The sequence below is a fragment of the Tachysurus fulvidraco genome, chromosome 1, assembly GCF_022655615.1.
Source record: "Tachysurus fulvidraco isolate hzauxx_2018 chromosome 1, HZAU_PFXX_2.0, whole genome shotgun sequence".
Classification (NCBI taxonomy): Eukaryota; Metazoa; Chordata; class Actinopteri; order Siluriformes; family Bagridae; genus Tachysurus; species Tachysurus fulvidraco.
In genome coordinates, this window is record NC_062518.1 from 30,349,832 (window position 1) to 30,369,447 (window position 19,616).

Genomic DNA, 19,616 nt, shown 5'->3' on the forward strand with positions numbered 1-19,616 from the left:
TGATTGTGGGTTTTTTTTTATATTTGTAAATGACACCTTTGCAGATTCAAAATGTTGGTCTAAATATGAACTGAGCATGTAACGAAATCTTAAAACTCATTTTATGACTGCACTCGGATAAAAAGATTTGACATCTCCTGTCAAGTGTTGGCTGTATAAATATTTACTCGCCAAGTCACTGAGGTGTTAATTCTCTGGCCTCAAGCCCAGATAAAATGTGAGAGCTGTGTCAGGTAGGCCATTAGGTGTAAAAACCTGTGCCAAGATCAAATATTTGGATCGTATTATCCGCTGTGGTGACCCCAAACAGGGATCAGCAAGGACAACAACTAGTATGACTTTCATAATCTTGGCTGGGATTAGCAAAAATAAATTTGTGAAAATATGTTCCCGCATTCCCTTGTATGAGGTTTAAGGTAAACCCCTCTGAGCTCTTATTTTCATACATGGACAGAGACATGCCTTTTGTAGGCTACAAAGCTTCCCAAGCTTCTTTTTCTGTTTCAGCAAAATTGGCATCTGATTTCAAAATTAGTTCTGATTTGAGCACAGTAAATCACAGTAAATCAGATTTGTAGTAGTTGGACCTCATATAATGTCTTGAAATCTTATTGTGCACCTAATTTGCATACTATTAATTGGCCTGAAATGATTTTCACTGAAGCTGATTTCAAATGTGCAGTGTAAAGGCTGAGTTTATTGATAGAGAGGTGCTTTTTGCTTCAATTTGACATCCGACGATTTCTTATTATTATTACTAATGGTGATGACACGAGTTGACAGCGATGCTGTCTCACTCAAATAATATACATCTGGGATTGTAAACCACTTTGAACAACCGTTGCTTTTTATTTCAGCTGTGTGATGGCACAGAAGGTAGTTTTTAAACCACAGGGCATCAGGTTTAATAATGATCTAGGGTTACTCTGTCTATGGAGTTTCTCTCCGTGTCCTCGTGGATCCCCTCTGGGTTCTCTGCTTTTCTCCCACCTAACATTAAATGCTTGTAGTTGGACTGAATAGGATGAATTGCACCTAAGCGTGTAAGCATGTTGTCCTGACTCATAGACAGAGTTTTTGGGATAGGCAACTGATTCACCATGATCCTGATAAAGTTATTGAAAGTGAGTAACTGAATGAATTTGCAGAAATATTGCCAGAAAAATGTTTCGCGACCAGCCGCAAAATAAGTTTCATTGTACAAATATGGCACGACGATGTTGAATGTCTTCGGTTGAATATGTGCAAACGTAGAACTTAAATTCTATTGATTTCTCTTTCACTTGACTTTCAAAAACATATTTTCTGACATGTGCCCACGTTGATATATAAAATGCTGCACATCTCGAACACTAGAGGGCGACATTACAGGATCTGTAATTGAAAACACACGTCATCTATTATTTACTTATTTATTTGTACAACGTTTAAAACACATCGCAGGGAGCCTGTAGCCTATGCCAGGGGATTCAGCACAGGACAGGAAACACCCTAGAGAAGGCACACACGCATGCATGGGATGTTGATCAGAAGATCAGGGTTCAAGCTGCTACAGCTGGGCCCTTGAGCAAGGCTCTTAACCCTCTCTGCTCCAGGGCAGGTGTATCATGACTGACTCTATGCTCTGACCCCAACTTTAAAAGTTGGGATATGCAAAGAAAGTATTTCACTATGCAGTAATGTATATGCAACAAAATAAAGGCTTTTCTCTCTCTGTTTTCTCTTGAAGTTTCCAGTTAGACTACAAATATCCCTGTATTCACTGGCCTTTAGGAGGAAACCCCCAAAGCTCAGAGAGAACATGCAAACTCTGTGCAGGAGGGAATCAAATCTCCAACCCTGGAGCTGTGAGGCAAATGCACTAACCAATAAGTCACTGTGTTTCCAGCGTACAGTATATACGAGATATATACCCTTTCTATTTTATGTGTTGCAGATGATTACAGATAGTTTTGCTTTTATTCTAAATGACTAGTAACTGACAGACTATTCAGAATGACTAGAACTATGTCTACTCCTATACGGCTTTAACAATAATCTGATGATAAGAAATATTCAACACATTTGCCTTTATCGAAGATTTTGTTCTTAATCACATTACAAAATAACACACATAGTACATAACACTGGTCATACATCATTATCTTGCCCAAAATTAGAATAAGAATCCAAAAAACAAAGGAAATATTTTCGAGTTATATTTTCAAGTGCTAATGAAGTGCTGAGGTAAAGACAACTTGTTTTTCTGTGATTGGCCTTCATGCGTGACATTTTAAGGTCTGTTCTACTCCATTACAGCTGGACAGGCCAGTGTTTCACAAGCTGTTCTGATCATATGAGGTCATGCTGAAAGTGGCTGAGTGCACTCCCTTCAGTGTGTGTTCATGCCAACAGCTTACGCACCAGCGGCCTCGTTCAGCAAGTGCATGTGGAGGAGCACACGCTTGCCTAATACATCAGGATAATGTTTGCATGTAAAAGAACAACGTGAACTTTGCATATTCACCTAGGTCACATTTTTTTCCTACAATTTTCCCAAACATTTTTTTATAGAAATGTACAAGTCCTTCATAACTGCCTAAGGCTGACATGAGCATCTGATTCAGTCTTTACATCACACATTATTTTATTTAAAATGTGGTTAAAATGATTCTTGCACTTGGGATACTGTACATGATTGAAAACCCTCTAAATTCAACCTGCTTTAGAATTTTGCATCATTCAATATTAGAAATATTTAGCACTATGTTTATTCATTGACAACAAAGAGAAATTGTGAGCAATTATATATAATGCTACCGTCACTTTTAGATCATGAGGCAGATTATATATCCATTAAAACATGGAAATTAATGTCAAAAGAATAAGCTTGAGCCTGACGTGTCCTATGTTGTATTAACTCATAATTAATATATAAAAAAGAGAGCTGTAAAAACTCAAAATATCAAGTGTGTCTCAATCCGCTTCTTAGTTCAGAAGGTCAGGGCTCTGATCAGGGCGATCATTGGCCAATTTAAGGGAAGTCTCAATTGCAAAATCCTTCCAGTGCACTTTAATGTTCACTCCCTAAAAAATCCCATAATGCACCACAAAAAAAAAAAAAAAAAAAACAGGGAGTATTGATGCTCAATTTGTTCCCTTAGCAGAAATGATGTCATCAGCCAACTTAAAAAAAAAATCTAAGTAGCTTGTTATTGGTGTTGTAGCTCTTAAATTATTATTACATTAGTGATTTTTATCTTCAGTTGGTGTCCTGCATACGGTTTGTTTAAGTCTAACGAGTGTTTAATGATAATAAGAAATCCACTTTTGATCCTGCTTGAAGGATTATGATTATACATAACAAATTTTAAACAACATAAAAAAAAATATTTCTTAGATATCTGTTCTGCCTGTTGTTTATAAATGTCAGTGGTGACATTTCACAACATGATTTTGCAGTCATTTCTCCAGAAATCAAGTCATCAATGTCCCAATGTGTACTGAACTCAGGGTTTCATCAGTGCTCAAACTCATGTGCATGACATATGGATCTAGGTAGCTATTGAGCAGATGGAGATGCACTCACAGTGAATAACATTTTTATGGAATTACTGCAGCATTGTATAACGTTACTGCTGTAGCTGTGACATGCAAGATGTTATTCATAAATGAACGCTTAAAGACTCTTTCAAGAATTCGGTAAAGGTTTTCCGGCATAGCTACTTATTAGCTCCAGTAATGTTTTGTGCCCTGTTCTGTGTTTCTCTGCTCTCTCATCCTCTCAACCGTCATGATTTATTCCATCATATCTCATTATATTAAATACCTTAATTACTGCCAAGTCTCTTAACAAGGCTCACACATTTGCTATTGCTTTCTGTGAAAAATGATTCTTCTTTCCAGCCCTTGGTCTGTAGTGACTAAATATCATTCAGTAATTCATTTGCAGGTGTAGTCAGAAATAAAGGCTTGTAAGCTAACTGTGTTCTGTTCTCAGTGTGAGGTGAAAGGAAAACATTTTTTATGTTCTTCGTCGTTTGTTAGTTTTAGTTATGTGACAGTTAACACCAGAAGGAACTCCATGGCCATTTCCCTCAACTGAATCCTGTGGATGAATGAAATTTCAATGAATTTATTAGTGCTTCTGGTTTACAGTAAAAAAAAAAAAAAAAAATTATATTATTTTTTCCTCAAATTCTAAAAAATGACTACGTCTCATACGATTAGCTAGCAGTAGATTACTGTGTAGAAAAGGCTATTTTCCACTTACCTTGCGCTTGTTTTGTGCATTTAGATGGTCTGTAGTGTCTGACATACGGAGGCCCAAAGCATTCTCAAGGTCTTAAAGTATAACCATTAAAGCATTAGGAGTATTCTGTTGTGAACGGTTGTGAGAGATCAAAACAAAAATATTTATATATAAAATATATATTTGTCTACCATTATTACCTGTCAGAATCTGGTCGATTTTTTCAACTGCTAAGTCAGCATCCTCTCTGGAGAAGCACAGAGGTGGTTTAAACTTCAAGACATTTCGGTGTGGTCCATCAGCACTTAGTAAAACCCGCTGATCCTTCAGTCTGTGGGAAGGTCACAATGTTCATGTTAGTTTTAATGTGATGTTTCTGGGCTATATTACTTTTAACGATACTTTTGTATGTTCCAGTATTCATGCAGTTGTTTGGTAAGTTTAACAGAAATAAAGCTTTTAGATGTGGGCTTATCAGTCTTTTCTGCCAATGGCCAGTGTGGCTGTAGGTTTTCATTCCATCAAACAGGCTGACTGGATTACTGTTACGAAATTTGCTGAAACCAGGTTTGAATCAGTAGTAGCTCCAGCTTGGTTGGAATGACACTTGCAGCCAGACTTACCCTTTGCATATAAGACTGAAGACCGCTTGTTTAGGGTGTTTAGGTAACTGTCAACAGTTTTTACCTATATATGACATCCTGAGCTTCAGCTGTTGCAGGAGTTCTTTTAAGTCGATCTTTCACCAACTCCACCCCAACAAAAAGGCCACAACCTCTGTAAAATACACAGCTTCCATATTTCACTTTGACATTTGACTTGGAAACTATATAACAATGCCTGTCTGGGACCTTGGATTTCATTTCATCCATATTCCAGCTAAGCTCGGCGGTGAAATTCTTTTAGTGAATTTAAAGATCAGGACCAGGTATGGCAAACCTGTTCAGGATAATGAGGCACAAAAAAAAAAAAAAGCCACAAAACAGATGTGCAAAGAAAAGTGTCTCTAACATTTGTATTCGGGTAAAAAATATAACACAATCACTGTGCCACTTTCTAAAAGAAATCCCCTGCATTGTATGCCAAGTTAGAAGGAGCAGCATTGCAAGATATGATGCTAATGCGAATGTCTCTGAATGCTTGGTAAATATTTAGAAAAAGCTGAGTTTGCTGCTCTTTACTGTGTTTAGCTTACCAGTGACTTTGGGAAATGAGACAGTGAATGGTTTCCCATTCCTTCAACAACAACAAAAAAACATCCTCCTATGCATATATAAATGTTCTGTGCACTTCCCTGACTCTTCCGTAAAACCATGATGACTCACACTAACAAACTTTACTAGTCAACCAGGTAGCATTAGCTCAAGTTTACCCAAAGCCAAGCTTTTGTTTACTTGGGCAAAAATCTATGTAAAAAAAATACATTAAAAAATCTAAATTGGATTCAGCAGAAGCATTTAAATGCATTTCAAAATTACTTTAACAAAAATTTAGAATGTAACAATAAATAGTTAATAAATAAATAAGCAGGTAAAGAGCCAAAGGTTCACCAACTCTGTCCTGGACAATATCAATGCACTGATTTGATTGGATATTAAGAAACAATAGGTTTCATATAGTTATGTTGGTGAAGTTGCTGAAAGTTTCACAACTGAGCAGTTATTTACTGAGATGAATATCAAAATAAGAAAATTCTAAATTTGAAAATTATGAACAATAGACTGAAAGCAATAGGAAGAAATCATTTTAAAAAGACCTGATGTCTCCTACTAAGAGATGTCTCTCTTTCAGTGTCTCAAGTATGTTCATCAGGTATCTCCCTACTCGCAGGGCATTGCCTTGGAGATCCTCCTTCTCAATCACATCTAATACAGCTAGCCCAATAGCACAGGATACAGGATTGCCAGCAAACTGAGGGATACATAAAGACATATTCTTCAGTCGGGTTAACAGTCAGTTTGTCCAGTCTATAAAATAAAAACCATTATAAAAGCACCACTATCATACCTTCTTGTATTAAAAGTATCGTTTTAATACTGAAAATGATTCAATGTGTAGCTCTGGTTCTCACTGTGTTAAAGTACTCCATTCCAGATGACATGAAGGCTTCAGCCACCGCTCTGGTGGTCACCACACAGGACATTGGGTGTCCATTCCCAATCGGTTTGCCCATAGTGACAATGTCAGGTATAAAGTCCTCCCCTTGCAGCTGGAAAGCCCAAAAACGGGTGCCTACCCTTCCAAAGCCGACCTGGACCTCATCGGCAATGAAGACGCCCCCAGCCTTTCTCACGTGTCTGTGGAAAGAACGATTGTGTTGTTCACCATTACAAATACAGAGTTGTATCTGAGCTTACTCTTTTAGTTTAAATTCTTTCATGGACATGTTGGTCTATTTTCACTTCAGTTTACTGCATTATCCACAATACCTTTCCATTACTTAAAGACACTGGGGTAAGAGGGAATTAGCAATCCCTTCATCTCTACCTAATGACACTGATGCATCAGCACTTTATTCCTTTAGTCTCGCCAGGCCTCAAGTCTATGTTATAACTCAAAATTCAGGAAACTTTCAATCTCCACTACTGCCATGTTGGATTTCTGATTAATACGACATTGTTATAATTCCAGACAAATAGTGAGTGAGAACAGTGGAACATGATATAGCTGTACTCACAAGTTCTTACAGAAAATCGAGAATACAGCACGGACCAAGGAAATAAGGATCATCTAACCACACTCAAAATATTTCAATAAAAATTAAATGTTTTTAAGTGTTTTTTTCATGGGTTTACTTTGCTATGTACACAGAAATGAGTTGAGAAGTTTATTAGCTTATAAAAGCCATATGACAAAATGATAACATAGCCAGCAAAATAGTTATAAATCATCCTCACTATAATATATAACAGAGATCTGGCAGGAGCTTTAATTCACAAGAACAATTATTACAATTCGTATCCAAACCTAAAGTGAGTCAGCAATCCGTTTCTTATATTTTCGCTAATAAAACACACTTTATTTGGTTGACTGCTGGTACATACTGTGCCACTTTCTGGAAGTAGCCCACTGGAGGAATGACCTGCCCTCCACAACTCTGCAGTGACTCAGCAATGAAAGCAGCAATCTACACAAGAGAAAACCACGTAAGACCCCAAACCCCCAGTTGCAGCAAGTGCAAAGTGGTCTCATTCCCCATCTATTAATGAGTTCTCATTTCAGGAGTCATCTTTTGTTTTGTTTATTTAAAAGATGGAAAAGTAAATGTAGGCAAAAAGCACTGTAACAAATTGAGGAGGAAAAATACATTTAAAGATCATATACAAAGGTCACTTCTTTAAAAAGCCTGAAATAAACAGACAATTTATTTCTCTTTAAGTGAGATTCCTGTCCAATAAACTCTGTCTTCAAGACATCATAAGAAGTCTGGCACTCACCTATCATGTCAGTCTCTAGCAACAGACATTCACTTTCTTGTCATAGAGGACAATTTAAGGGTCAATTAAAGGCCATCTGACCATGTGCAAATCAGTGAGATCTTACGACTATGTAAAACCTGTAAAGAAGGCTTAAACGGCAGCTGGACAAAGTGAATAAGAGGAAGTCAAATAACAATGAAAACCTCATATAGAAAACTTCTGCGTGAGGACGTGAAAGACCATTCAGTTGAATTTACCTTCAGTAAATCAATGAAATAATCCATAATCCATTTTCAGTTATAGTTATATAGTTGAAAATATAGTTTTCAATCTACTCTTGAGGTATTATATTATTGACCATACCTTATGTCCTTTTGCATGAACTTTTTCTATGATGTCTTTAACATCATCTGAATAAGCAGTAGCAGGGTCTATGTGATCTTCCCTGTATTTCCCTCTGTAGATGTCTGGACTAGGAGCCTAATAAAATGGAGATGAGAAATGGAGATGAGAGATATTTCTTTAAAGACTTTAAAGGAGAGATTTTCAAATTTTCAGATTTTTTTAAACTGTTTTGGGGGGAAATAAAAAGGGCAAAGATTTGATTTTACAATGTACAAAATATATAAAAATGTTTTATATTCAAGAAGATTAAAATTAAAAATTGGAAGAAAAAAAGGCAGTAAGGAAGAATACATCAAGTATTTACTTGATTTTACTCATTTTCCCTTTAATTCTGCTATAAATTATATGCATCACAATATACAGTTTGGTGAAATTATATTTATAAGTTAGATAATAATTTAATAAAAACTGAAAAACTTAATAATTGTTACAATATCCTGTGAGTTCACTAAATATGAAAGTAACTTTTTATGTACAAATAATGTAATATTTATACCCTGAAAACAAGCAAAATCAAAATTAACCAACTAAAAAATTATATCTAATTTGCTACTTTCAATCAGAGTTTGTAAATGCTTATTCTCAGAATAGCGTATCGAACATTTTATCACAGTTTTAAAATCGTTTTATTTTTAACCGAGAACAGAAGGTCGTTTTATTCGAGAAATTTTCATATAAACTCCATTTAGAAAGTGAAGAACCCTTTTGACAAAACACCTTTATACCATTAAATGTAAACTACCAGTAAGGTCAGCCCATTTGCTATATGTAGTTCCCTGTAACACTGTGATGTCACCTGCTAGAGACGAGTATCTCTATTTCACAAATACAGAAATAGAATAAACCACAAGGAGTCTCAGGTTCTAATTCATTCTGTTAACACACTAACTGAATGTGCTGAAACACAGCATAATTTTGCAGTGAATGGGAAATCCTCACATGCACTCATGGTTATCTCCTGCAAATATTGCTGAGTTATAAAGCTGGAATATGTGGTTAATATGATAACGTAATAGTAAACTGTATACTCTGTGAGTCAAGCAAGGAAGTCACACAAGGAAAAGAGCAAAAGGTTAGTCGAGGATGAAGAGATTAATGAGTTGTTGAATTCGTGTGCGTGTGGATGCATGTGTAAGTTTGTGTTTTTCACTGTGTTTGAGGGTTTTTTTCAGCACTCACCACATGTACATATTGGTTTTGCTCACACTCTCCCAGCTGGTGAAACTTGTATGGACTGATATCAATAAGTGATGACACATGACCATGATAGGCACTGCAGGAAGATCACAATGAACAGGAGCTTATGAAATAACTCAATACATTTAATATTTTAAGATGGAATGAGATGCTGCTAAGAATTATCTTATGATTTTTTTTTCCACACAAAAAAAAAGAGATTCAGTTTCTGGGCACAAATACGTAAAACTATCATTATATATCATTATGACTAATAGCTGACACACTTTGTCTGTGGTCATCAGCAGACAGATAGCACTTGGTGGAGTTAATGTTTAAGCTGACAGCTCAGCATTTCTACGAACTTGGTTACTCTTTGCGTATGTAGAGAGAAAAACAGACAGATATGGGCTTACTTGTCCAGCGTGATGATGTCTTTGTGGCCGGTGTACTGCCAAGCCAATCTTAAGGCCAGGTCATTGGCCTCAGAGCTAAGGGTCAAGGAGAAAGAAGTACACCAAAATAATTACAAATGTGTTTTTCATTCAGACTGTATTAGATTATGTATTTATTATAAGAGGATTTGTCTCACAACCAGTACTACTACTTAAATAACTAGTTTTAGAGTATTCAGAGATACTGACTATTCAGCATTGGCTTTAAGAGTTTTTCATATGACACAATGACAAATCATTCACTCTGCTCTAACTGAGAAGTGATTATTTCCTCTAGTGTGAAAAAAAATAATCCTTAATAATTTCCTACCCAATTTCTTCCATGCTTTTTGATGTGTTATAAAAAACGCAGTTTGCTAATTTTTTTTTTAAAAGTAATCCATTTACCTCCTGTTAGACACACAGCTGTGCTACACTATAACCACCTTGACTCATCTAAAAAAATAACCTTAGCTTAGTATACCAGAGTGACAAGTATGAATAACGTCAGGCAATTTTACTGCACTGAACACAATATTGTGCTTTTACTCTGTTATTCTTAGGAACAGTTAATTTGATTTAATGTTTCTAGTTATGCATTTTTATCCTAGGTCCTAAATGTAATGATTGTAGCCGATCAGTTTATTAAACAGTACTGGAGAGCACATGGAAATTGTACTGGTTCAATCTTTCTTGTCTACTGTCTAACCTGTACATGGTTACAGTATCGTGTTTCTCAGAGGCTTAATACACCGGTCCATTGATTGGCTGGCACAGTGTTTCGTTTGGTCTTTCGTTCCACAGAATCTATTTTTGTAAGAATGCAGTCTGGACTTTTGATCTCTCCCAGCACATGTATATGTTCTAAGAAGTGGCTGATACTTGAACCCTAAATGATTAGAATTTCTGTGGCCAAAGTCATTTTCAAATTGAAAACAGAATTGATTGTACATGTACGTACTCTGAACATTGATCTGTGACAACACTACACAATAAACAGATTCACAGAACATTCACAGGTTATATAAGGACAATTGAGCAAGCAAGATCTGTTTTTTGTCTCTTGGGAAATGCTACCTCTGTGCTTCCTGACCATATGTGGGGAATGGATATTCAGCATGTTGAAAAGCTGCATTCTCATAAAACAATCTCATGATTCTTCTGGCATAGCAGGTGAACAAACTTACCCTGAATTGGTAAAGTAGCAGACTGAGAGCTGCTCTGGCAGTGTGGCTTGGAGGCGTTGTGCGTATTGGACAAGATTATCATGGAGGAAACGTGAGTTAGTGTTCAAGAGCTCCATCTGCTTTGCTCCAGCTTGGACGACTTCTGGGTGACTGTGACCCACTAAGGCAGACAAAAACAGAGCTTAAAGATTCAGGCTGATATTTCCACCACTGATCAAAAAAAAAAGTCTGAAATAAAGAATACATACTTAGAGTGTTAAATGCCCCATCTTTTTACTGATTTTATTTAATTTTTAAATTTGTCTTGTACAAATGCTCCCGGTCTTTGCAAATATTATTAAGCTGGAATGTGGAAATGGCTTTAACATGTGACAGAGCATGCAGGACAAAGTAAGTACATTGCCTTATGCATGTACCGTGGGCGACGTTGTTGATGCAATCTAGGTACTGCTCGCCTTTTTCGTTGTACATGTACTGACCCCTGGCTCGTACAATCTTGATGGGGTCATGGCTGAAGAAAACCTTGCAGGATGGACTAAACGGAAGAGGTTCAAGTTCAAGATTAAATGTTCTTTATTTGTCACATACATGTAAAATACATAACATACATGGGGTATAATGAAACAGAACCAACATTAAACTATTTAAGAACATAACACATAATATAGCCAAAATATAATGAACTCTATAATAAACATATAGTACACTGAAGAACTAGAATGGGAATTTTTATTTTAATGAAGTATAGACTGCATCAATACCATTCAACCTACTTTCTAAACAGTCAAACAGAAATGAGAATAAAAACAATAATAAATAAAGGAGAATTAAAAGGTTTATATTAAACTTTTAAAAAAAAGTTTGTTATATAAAACAAGTGATCACTGATCTTTGTAAGGATATTTCTCGTGGCCTTTTTAAGGCTTTTCTTATACAGTTTGTCTAAACCTCCACAGTTCACAATACAATACAATACAATACAATGTCGCATCATAATTTACTCCAGAATACAAACACATTAAAGCTTCATCCTTACCCAATGTGTTGCTTTCTCAGATCGATGGTTTTCTGCTTACTAAACATTTCAGTTGCCATTGCAGAGGCTCGGAGAATGAAGAGAAAGTAGCAGCTTGCACTGAGTGGAATAGAGAGAGAGAGAGCTCATTAGTAGTTAGGACAGCGGAACGACTCCTTATAGTGACTCAATTGGGAGAATCGATTCTCCAGCACGAACGATTCAAAAGCCGACACTCTTTCTATAAGGTATAATATCTTTACTGACATTGATACAGGTGTAATAGACTACAAAAAAGTGTAAACTAATATAGAAGTCAAACCCGTAAACAGCTCCTCTGTTTTCGGGAAGCTTGTTTGAGTGCTGCAAATAGTGAGTCGGGTGAAAAGTTCACCCAGGGCGATTCAGTGTAAGGTATAGCTCGAATGAATCGACTCAGTAGCTTGTGTCGTAACGCCGGTACTAACAGTGTTGGGTGACACTGGGTCAGCGTCCTGTGTGCTATTATAGTTCATTGAACTTCAGTCACGTCACGACCTGCTTCTTAAAAGTGAATAAATAAAGAAGAAATTTTCATTCTTTTCAAAAATGAAGAAACAAAAGCTCTGCTGCAGATTTGTAGAAGTTTATTTGGCTCAACAGCACTGTCACATAAAACGTACTTGAAATGAATTGAGCCTTTTATGGACACTCATTAACAACATGAGGCAATTAAAGAAATTAGAAAATGAACATTTTTTCTTTTAAATCAGGAAATCAATAATTAGTAAAAGTCAACAAAAAGTAGAAAGAGAGCGAGAGCGAGAGAGAGAGGGAGAGAGAGCAAGAGAGAGCGAGAAAAGAGAGAAAGAGAGAGTACAAGTGAGTAAGAGAGAGCGAGAGAGAGCGAGAAAGAAAGAAAGAGAGAGAGTGAGAGAGAGTGGGATAGAGGAAGAGAGAGAGAGAGAGAGAGCGAGAGAGAGAAAGAAAGAGAGTGAGAGAGAGTGAGATAGAGAGAGAGAGAGAGAGAGAGAGAGAGAGAGAGAGAGAGAGAGAGAGAGAGAGAGAGAGAATTAGCTTGCACATCCATTCAAACACCTGATGGTAGACAGAAGGTGGTTCTGCAAGTGGAACTGAAGTATGTCTGTAAAACTTGATTCTGCTAAATGACCAAAAATCCCAGACCCCTTATCATATGCATTATTTACCAGAAACCAATCAACACATCATCATACCATGTATCTCATCTCACGTGTTTCTCATATTTAAAGGTAAAACAAACAAACAAACAAACAAAAATCAATTAAATTATTGCCTAGTGCTTTCTGGAAAAAGTAAATAGTATAGAAAATACTAGACAAAACTCTAGACACAAAAAAAGTCAATTCAAAAGTAACCATTTATGAAAAGTGGAATTTTCAAGACATATTATTACAAGTAAATAAACAACAATTACAATAAATTGTATGTATTTAAACAGCACCAATGTTAAAATGTATAGAAAAGTGTTTTATGCAAATATTGAAAGAAATAAAGTTAACAGAAGATGAATTTGGCTCTTATGTTCTCAAAAATGTAGTGTAAAATGACAGCTCAAAAAAAGAATTTGCCATATCTGAATCAAAGTAAAGAAAATATGCCTGGCCCCACACTAAGCCTTCTTCACGTCCTTATCATACTCTTGGAAAATGTTAGAATCACCAGTACTAATGTACAAGTGATTAAAATAACTCTTATAACTTACAATAAATGAGTGTAATTGACATTTGTATTCATTTACTGAATATGATTCACAAATCAAAACATACTGTACAAGAAAATTATAAATTGCACTTTTGTCTATTGAGCAAATATTTAACCGACACACAGAGTCCATTATACATATAATTATTCTACATTCGATGAACAATAAGTATGAGAAAGAGAGTGGGGCTATATTACACATCGCCTGTAAATACTGCATGTGACTTTTTTTTTTTTTTAACTTATCAGTCCCCCCTGATTTTTATTTAAAGTATGAATAACAGCAAGACCAAAGTGACTGTTTAACATACGATTGAAAGTTAGCAGCCCAACATAAACTGTGCTGCAATGTGGAGTAAAGCAACCATGGTAACCAATGCTCTCCAAGATGCAAATGAGAAGTTTTGAAGCATACTGAAGCATAACATCCATTCAGATTGCTTCACATTTCAGTGCAGAACTCCACCGTACATGAATAATACTGTAAGGTAAAAAGACCTTCAAAGCTACCTCATGTTACAAGGAATGCCTCTGTTTTCCAGCAATATGCTTTAAGTATAAAACAAACATCGCATTACTTTAAAGTATAAAGGCTAATGCAAATGTTTCAGTTAGCTTGAATATAAACTGTATATACAAATACACAAACAAAACAAATTGCCCAACAGACCTTTCAGAAATGCCAATACATACGCAGTCAAAGGCAACTGCTGTGTATATCCGACTGTCATCACATGGCTAAATCAATACTACAGGACTGCACGGCTGCATTTCTCAGAAACTTTGCAACAGCTCTGGAATGTTATAGCACATAATACTGATGACAGACAACATGCTGCCCCTTGTCTGCTGAAACTTTGACTGGATTGTAAAAGTTGCAAAACATGTTCTTAAATGGTGTTGGGAGTGATGACCAACAGGCCTGCTAGTTTCAGAGAAAAAAACATACACTCCCTAAAAGTTTATATGCTCAAGGAACATTATTTCCCTAGATTTAACCTTTGACATGCATGAAGATCAGTTATATTAAAAAAATACTACAAAGAAAGAAAAACCTGTATTTCTATGTCACTGACCGCTTGTGACATATGAACCGAATTTTATATATGTATTTTTTTTTTTCAATAAAAAAATGCCATATGGTATATTATGGAATTCATCATTCTGTGAAATTCTGTGTCAAAACAAAAAAGTAAATGTTAAGGGAATGACCATAACTAAATAACTGAATAACAAAGGATGTGAGTCACTATATACTGTATAAAGGAATACAGACATGTCATTCCTGATGATGGGAAAGGTGTTGGAAATCTCCATCCTTTTGCACACATTCACTGCAGTAAAGTGCATTTAGGTTGGAGTTTCTGATCTGCCATCTAACCCAGGATTAGATGATGACAGTGCTGCAGCTTCTTCATTCTTCCACTCATCCTGTGATTACAGTTCATTGTTCATTCCAGTAATTCACGACGATCAAGGAGTGAAATCCTGAAGTGCTGAAGGAACTGCCCTCTTAACAATAAATGAAATCTAACAATCTTATTCAACCTCCACTTAAATGACTCGCTCACGCCACCAGCCATGGTGTGACTCCCTTGAGAAGATAACAAAAAAGTAAATAAAACGTCAGGGCCAAATATTCCTTATTAGACAAAGTAAGAACAGCCAGTTAGTGCTCTGCAGAAACCATAGCATTTTGATTGTAGCACAATGTGATATTTACATGCTTATTTTATGATGTGTGGACAGTCTTTAGTCTTTTGAGCTGGTAGTATGACATGATGGGATAATAGATATTTAGATCGTGAGCAAGTCCTGATCTCTCCGTCGCCTCCTCTTTCTCTTCCACTTTTGCCTTGTGCCTCATTAGTCCATTTCCATATCCACTCTTATCCCAAGGACCATGCAAACCTGTCCTTGTATTCAAGAGTCTCTTCATGGATCACACACACGATATAAACTCCACAATGCTTTATGGGAATGTGACACACACCGCCATGACAGCAAAAGGGTGAGTAGAAGCAGCTGGGTGTGGTGAGGCTCATGATCTTTTTTCACTTTTACCCCACAGTGTACACACATTTATATTAAGATCCATTTATGTTCTTCTTCACAATTCAAAATACAAACTATAAATACAATAATGAAGCATTATTTACAAATTCCATGCGGGTTGAGTTAGATTGTTCACTGTAAGAGAATAAAAAAATGGACATTGTAAGATACGAGACACAATCAATGGCTCACAGTTAATATCACACACTGTTATTCAGGTGTGCATTTTAAACCTCATGCAGTTTTACCTCAGCAGGGCAACACACAGTGTATTAATATTGTTCTTAGATTTATAGAACTATAGAGTTTTGATACTTACCTTTTGCCAGCAGCCAGGCATTGGTAATCCGTCTGGCCCCTATATTGCAAAGGGATAAGAAAATGAAACAGTAGGTGTTTTTTACTTTTCTTAAGTTAAAAATAATTTTACACACCATTTATGTTTTTCTTTTCCAAAGGACACACAAACAACTGCATGCAAAAATAAAAATAAAATGCGATATTCACACATAACACCACATTTATATACGAACACATTTAAACCCAACCCTTCAAAATATCTGTGTACAGTATACTGTATGCTGGATAATGATATTTGAAAAATTAAACATTTGGCAACAAAGTGCCCTTAAAGTAAGCAGAAAATTAAATCCATTTACCTACACACATGCAAAAGCATAATTTTTATTTAATCAGTAGTCTCATTAAAGTTTACAAAGGAGACAAAAAAAAATGGTGCGGGAGGAGCCATGGGCCGAATATATCTTGTATGTTTCTGCTGTGGCCAACTGGAACAGGTAGAGGTTTAGTAGGAATAAGAAAACTAGGTCCATGCTGCTACTACGTTATATGGTGCAGGTTAGTCATTGTTCTATGTCTAACATTCTGCTTAAAAGGAATTCATACCATTTAATCCACATGACAAGGAAAGGATCTCAATAGAAAGGGTTATGTTCATGATTAGGAAGTCGCCAATGACATTCTATATGGCTAACACTGAATGAATATAATACTGTGTATCTTGGGGTTGCTTACGTTTTTTTGTTACTGAGAAGCAAAACTATCACTAATAATGTAAGCAGGACTGATAGTAAACTAATGCAACTAATTATGAATGCAATGCACAAAAGCAAGCAGTTAAGTATGTGACAAGTAGCACATGCACGATAAACATCAGATGGATGTGTGACAAAGTAACTTTTCTAAGATTTTCCCATTCAGATTATAAGCCAGTCATGCATGTTGAAGAGTAGGCTGACAGCTTTGACATTATGAGATGAATGCATGTGGGAGCCACGCCATAGTGAGGATACAGAGAATGGTGGCATGCACAGGAGAGGATAGGAAAAGAGGATACTGTACCAATTGGCACGGGGCATCCAGCCCATCCAGACCAGGCTGGCCTGGCTCGCCCTTTTCACCCTTAAAGCCCCGGAAACCCTGTGTCATAGAAACGGAACTGGGAGTGTTACTGGGATAGAGGCTGCAGGCGCCCTTCCGGCCTCTCACTGTGAGGGCTCGGCACAGGGCAGAGAGGAGTGGCCTTGGCATTGGCTGGCAACCACTTTTACCCATCATTCCATTTCGATTTCCATCTATAGTGTGTAATGACAGACAGACCTGATCCAGACATTTTGCAAACCTAAACACTGTGGTAGATAATATGAAAAGCAAGACACCGTTAGACGTTTAAACACACACTGCAGGGTTATTCGGGTTGCCAGCTTGTGCAAAGGACCACTTCTCCCTGAGGGATTCAGCTGCCTTAGGTCACGGGGAGGTTTTCCAGCCCTTAGCTGGCACATACCAATGGGCAGGGTGCATCTAATCCAGGGGCACCCTGTTCTCCTTTCTCCCCCTTAGGCCCTTTTTTGCCCTTCTTTCCCTTCTCCCCCTGTGGACATAATAGTGTGGTCAGCGGGAGAGATTTCTTTTTCAAAGTAAATGAGACTGGTGCTATTACAGGTCATTTACTGTGTATATATATATATATATAACATTTAGGTCAGTTTTATTAATGAGTTTGAAAAATTATATATAGATAAAGAAAAGGTAACATTTATGGGGAAAATGTAGGTAAGCCTGCAAACCCACACACAGTTGGTCTGCATTCAGCTCAATTAAAAATGAGTTTCATGTCAGTAAGGGTAGCGCTATCATCCAGTAAATAAAAGGACGTTAGATAGGGATAGGATATCAGAAAGGAGCAACCAGGGAGGCTACATCTGCAGGTGAAGGGAGAAGGAATGATGAGTCTCAGAGGCCAAAAGGGAAGAGAAAGTGTTGGAAAAGACCCCAAGTTCCCAAAAAGCACATCTTATCTACACATAAAATTACAACAACAACAACAAAAAAACCCTGTATCCCTTTCTTCAAGTCCTTTATGGTAAAAAGAACATTGTTATATTATATATATAAACATGGACCACAACCTGCTCCATGATTATATTTTAAGTAGTTATGATGGATATTTGTTTTGGTCTGAATTATAGAGTTTAATGAACAAAAAAGATGAATATGTCGTTTCATGAATTTAATGCTCATGAATTTGGAATAATTTCTAGGACTTATACACTTACCGTCCACTTTATTCTGTCTATAAGGAAGGGATACAGTTTTCCTAAAATTGTTTGGCTGTGTATAAAATGTCATATGATTATATGATTATAAACAAACCGCAGTTATTAAAAATGTCCTTATCTACACATCATGTCATGAAATCTGACTGTATTGAAAAAATGGCACTATTTCTTAAGTTTCTTATGTTATCCGTAACTTACCATATTTCATAACACTATTTACTTATGTATATAAGAAAAGGTCAAATAAACAAGAGTAATATAAGTTATAAGTAAACTTCTTCATATTGTACCAGTTGTCAGGAATCTTCTTTATCACCATTAACTTTGATGCACTACAGTAAATAAACTGATAAAAAGAATTTAAATTTTAATATGTAGTACAATGTATATATCATATTTGATGCGTATTATTGTCAGTGAAGAATGTCTAGCACATTCCATAACATTTAAACACATAAAGTAGCCCAGTGTCAGTCAGAGGATAAAAAGCTGAGTTAGGTAGAAGTAATTTAGCAGTGAAATGATCAGCATGCATGAGAGAAATGAGAGGGAAAACTATAGGAAATGCAGATTCAAAATTCAGCAGCTATTCCTGCTGTCAATGGACAATCTCTGAAATATTATTTTTTTTGGAAAGGACTAGCTTTAATCAAAACTAAACTCAGTATACGTTTTTGTTTGTTTTTTTAAGTTGTCTTAGGTGATGATGTGGTGATAAAGCGATGTAAAAATGATGTGAAAATGAAATGTTGTATGGTAAAATTTCATCAAGTACATTTTGATTGATATTCAGCACGCTCTCTAGTTTCCTTTCACTGTCCAAAATATGTTGTAAGTGGATTAGCTATACTAAATGTAACAACCAGTGTGTATTCCTGCCTCACATCCAGTGTTCCTATGTATAGACTCTGGATCCCTGTGACCCTGAACTGGACAAAACGGCTACTAAAGAAGAATGAATGAATCGAGAGCATGCTCCTAAAAGGGGATTAAAAGATTCATTTCCATTAAATATTGAATGTCCGTGCCGAGCATATGGCAAATAAAGGACATTGTATTACAGTGCTTATGCTACAATAATACATAAAAAGTGTAAAGGATTGTAGTCGCATGTAATATTGTTGCCAATATGCAGTCCTGTCCCCAAGATAAGCTTTCACATGGTCCATTGACACCAGATCTTCTAATTAAGCTTTGCTGAAAGATTCCCTGAGCAGACTTATCTATGTCATGGTCACCTTTTCTCCTCTTTCCCCCACGTCGCCTTTCTCTCCCCTTAAGCCTGGTAACCCCTGCAAAATACAACTTTAAATAATTACACATGCCTTGAGGCCTAACTACTGAGGGCTGCATAACTTGAGTGACAAATTGCTTTTAGGAAACCATCAGC

At 36.4% G+C, this 19,616-nt stretch overlaps 2 protein-coding genes across 10 annotated transcripts in view; both read right to left on the reverse strand.

Moving 5' to 3' along the window:
- Positions 1-2,054: 2,054 nt before the first annotated feature.
- Positions 2,055-12,046, reverse strand: etnppl (ethanolamine-phosphate phospho-lyase). Of its 2 annotated transcripts, XM_047810279.1 has the most exons (13): positions 11,889-12,046; positions 11,269-11,387; positions 10,853-11,012; positions 9,648-9,722; positions 9,235-9,328; positions 8,014-8,130; positions 7,276-7,358; positions 6,303-6,528; positions 5,988-6,142; positions 4,919-5,008; positions 4,432-4,562; positions 4,253-4,323; positions 2,055-4,087 (listed from the first exon to the last, which is right to left on the reverse strand). In XM_047810279.1, the coding sequence occupies exons 1-13, from the start codon at positions 11,945-11,947 to the stop codon at positions 4,004-4,006; spliced, it is 1,464 nt and encodes a 487-aa protein (XP_047666235.1). In that variant the 5' UTR covers positions 11,948-12,046; the 3' UTR covers positions 2,055-4,003. The 2 variants fall into 2 exon arrangements, with proteins under 2 accessions (XP_047666235.1, XP_027025138.1); XM_027169337.2 differs by lacking the exons at positions 11,269-11,387; positions 11,889-12,046 and adding an exon at positions 11,101-11,232.
- A 430-nt stretch (positions 12,047-12,476) lies between these two features.
- The window catches only part of LOC113657475 (collagen alpha-1(XXV) chain), a 140,605-nt gene continuing 133,465 nt past the window's right edge, over positions 12,477-19,616 (reverse strand). For 4 of the 8 annotated variants that reach the window (XM_047801050.1, XM_047801054.1, XM_047801053.1 and 1 more), the window contains 4 exons: positions 19,465-19,518; positions 17,007-17,084; positions 15,964-16,002; positions 12,477-15,183 (listed from right to left, as the gene is read on the reverse strand). In XM_047801050.1, the coding sequence (XP_047657006.1) occupies positions 15,157-15,183; positions 15,964-16,002; positions 17,007-17,084; positions 19,465-19,518 (198 nt within the window). In that variant the 3' untranslated portion in view covers positions 12,477-15,156. Of the gene's footprint in view, positions 15,780-15,963; positions 16,003-17,006; positions 17,085-19,464; positions 19,519-19,616 lie in introns of all 8 variants that reach the window. The other 4 variants (XM_047801051.1, XM_047801055.1, XM_027169326.2 and 1 more) reach the window with 4 other exon arrangements.

Coding starts and splice junctions, on each gene's coding strand:
- etnppl (XM_047810279.1), bottom strand. CDS start 11,947: ATGGCAACTGAAATGTTTAGTAAGCAGAAAACCATCGATCTGAGAAAG. Junction 11,013..11,268: donor CATCAACAACGTCGCCCACG/GTACATGCATAA, acceptor TGTCTGCCTTAG/TGGGTCACAGTCACCCAGAA. Junction 9,329..9,647: donor GACATCATCACGCTGGACAA/GTAAGCCCATAT, acceptor ATCTTCCTGCAG/TGCCTATCATGGTCATGTGT.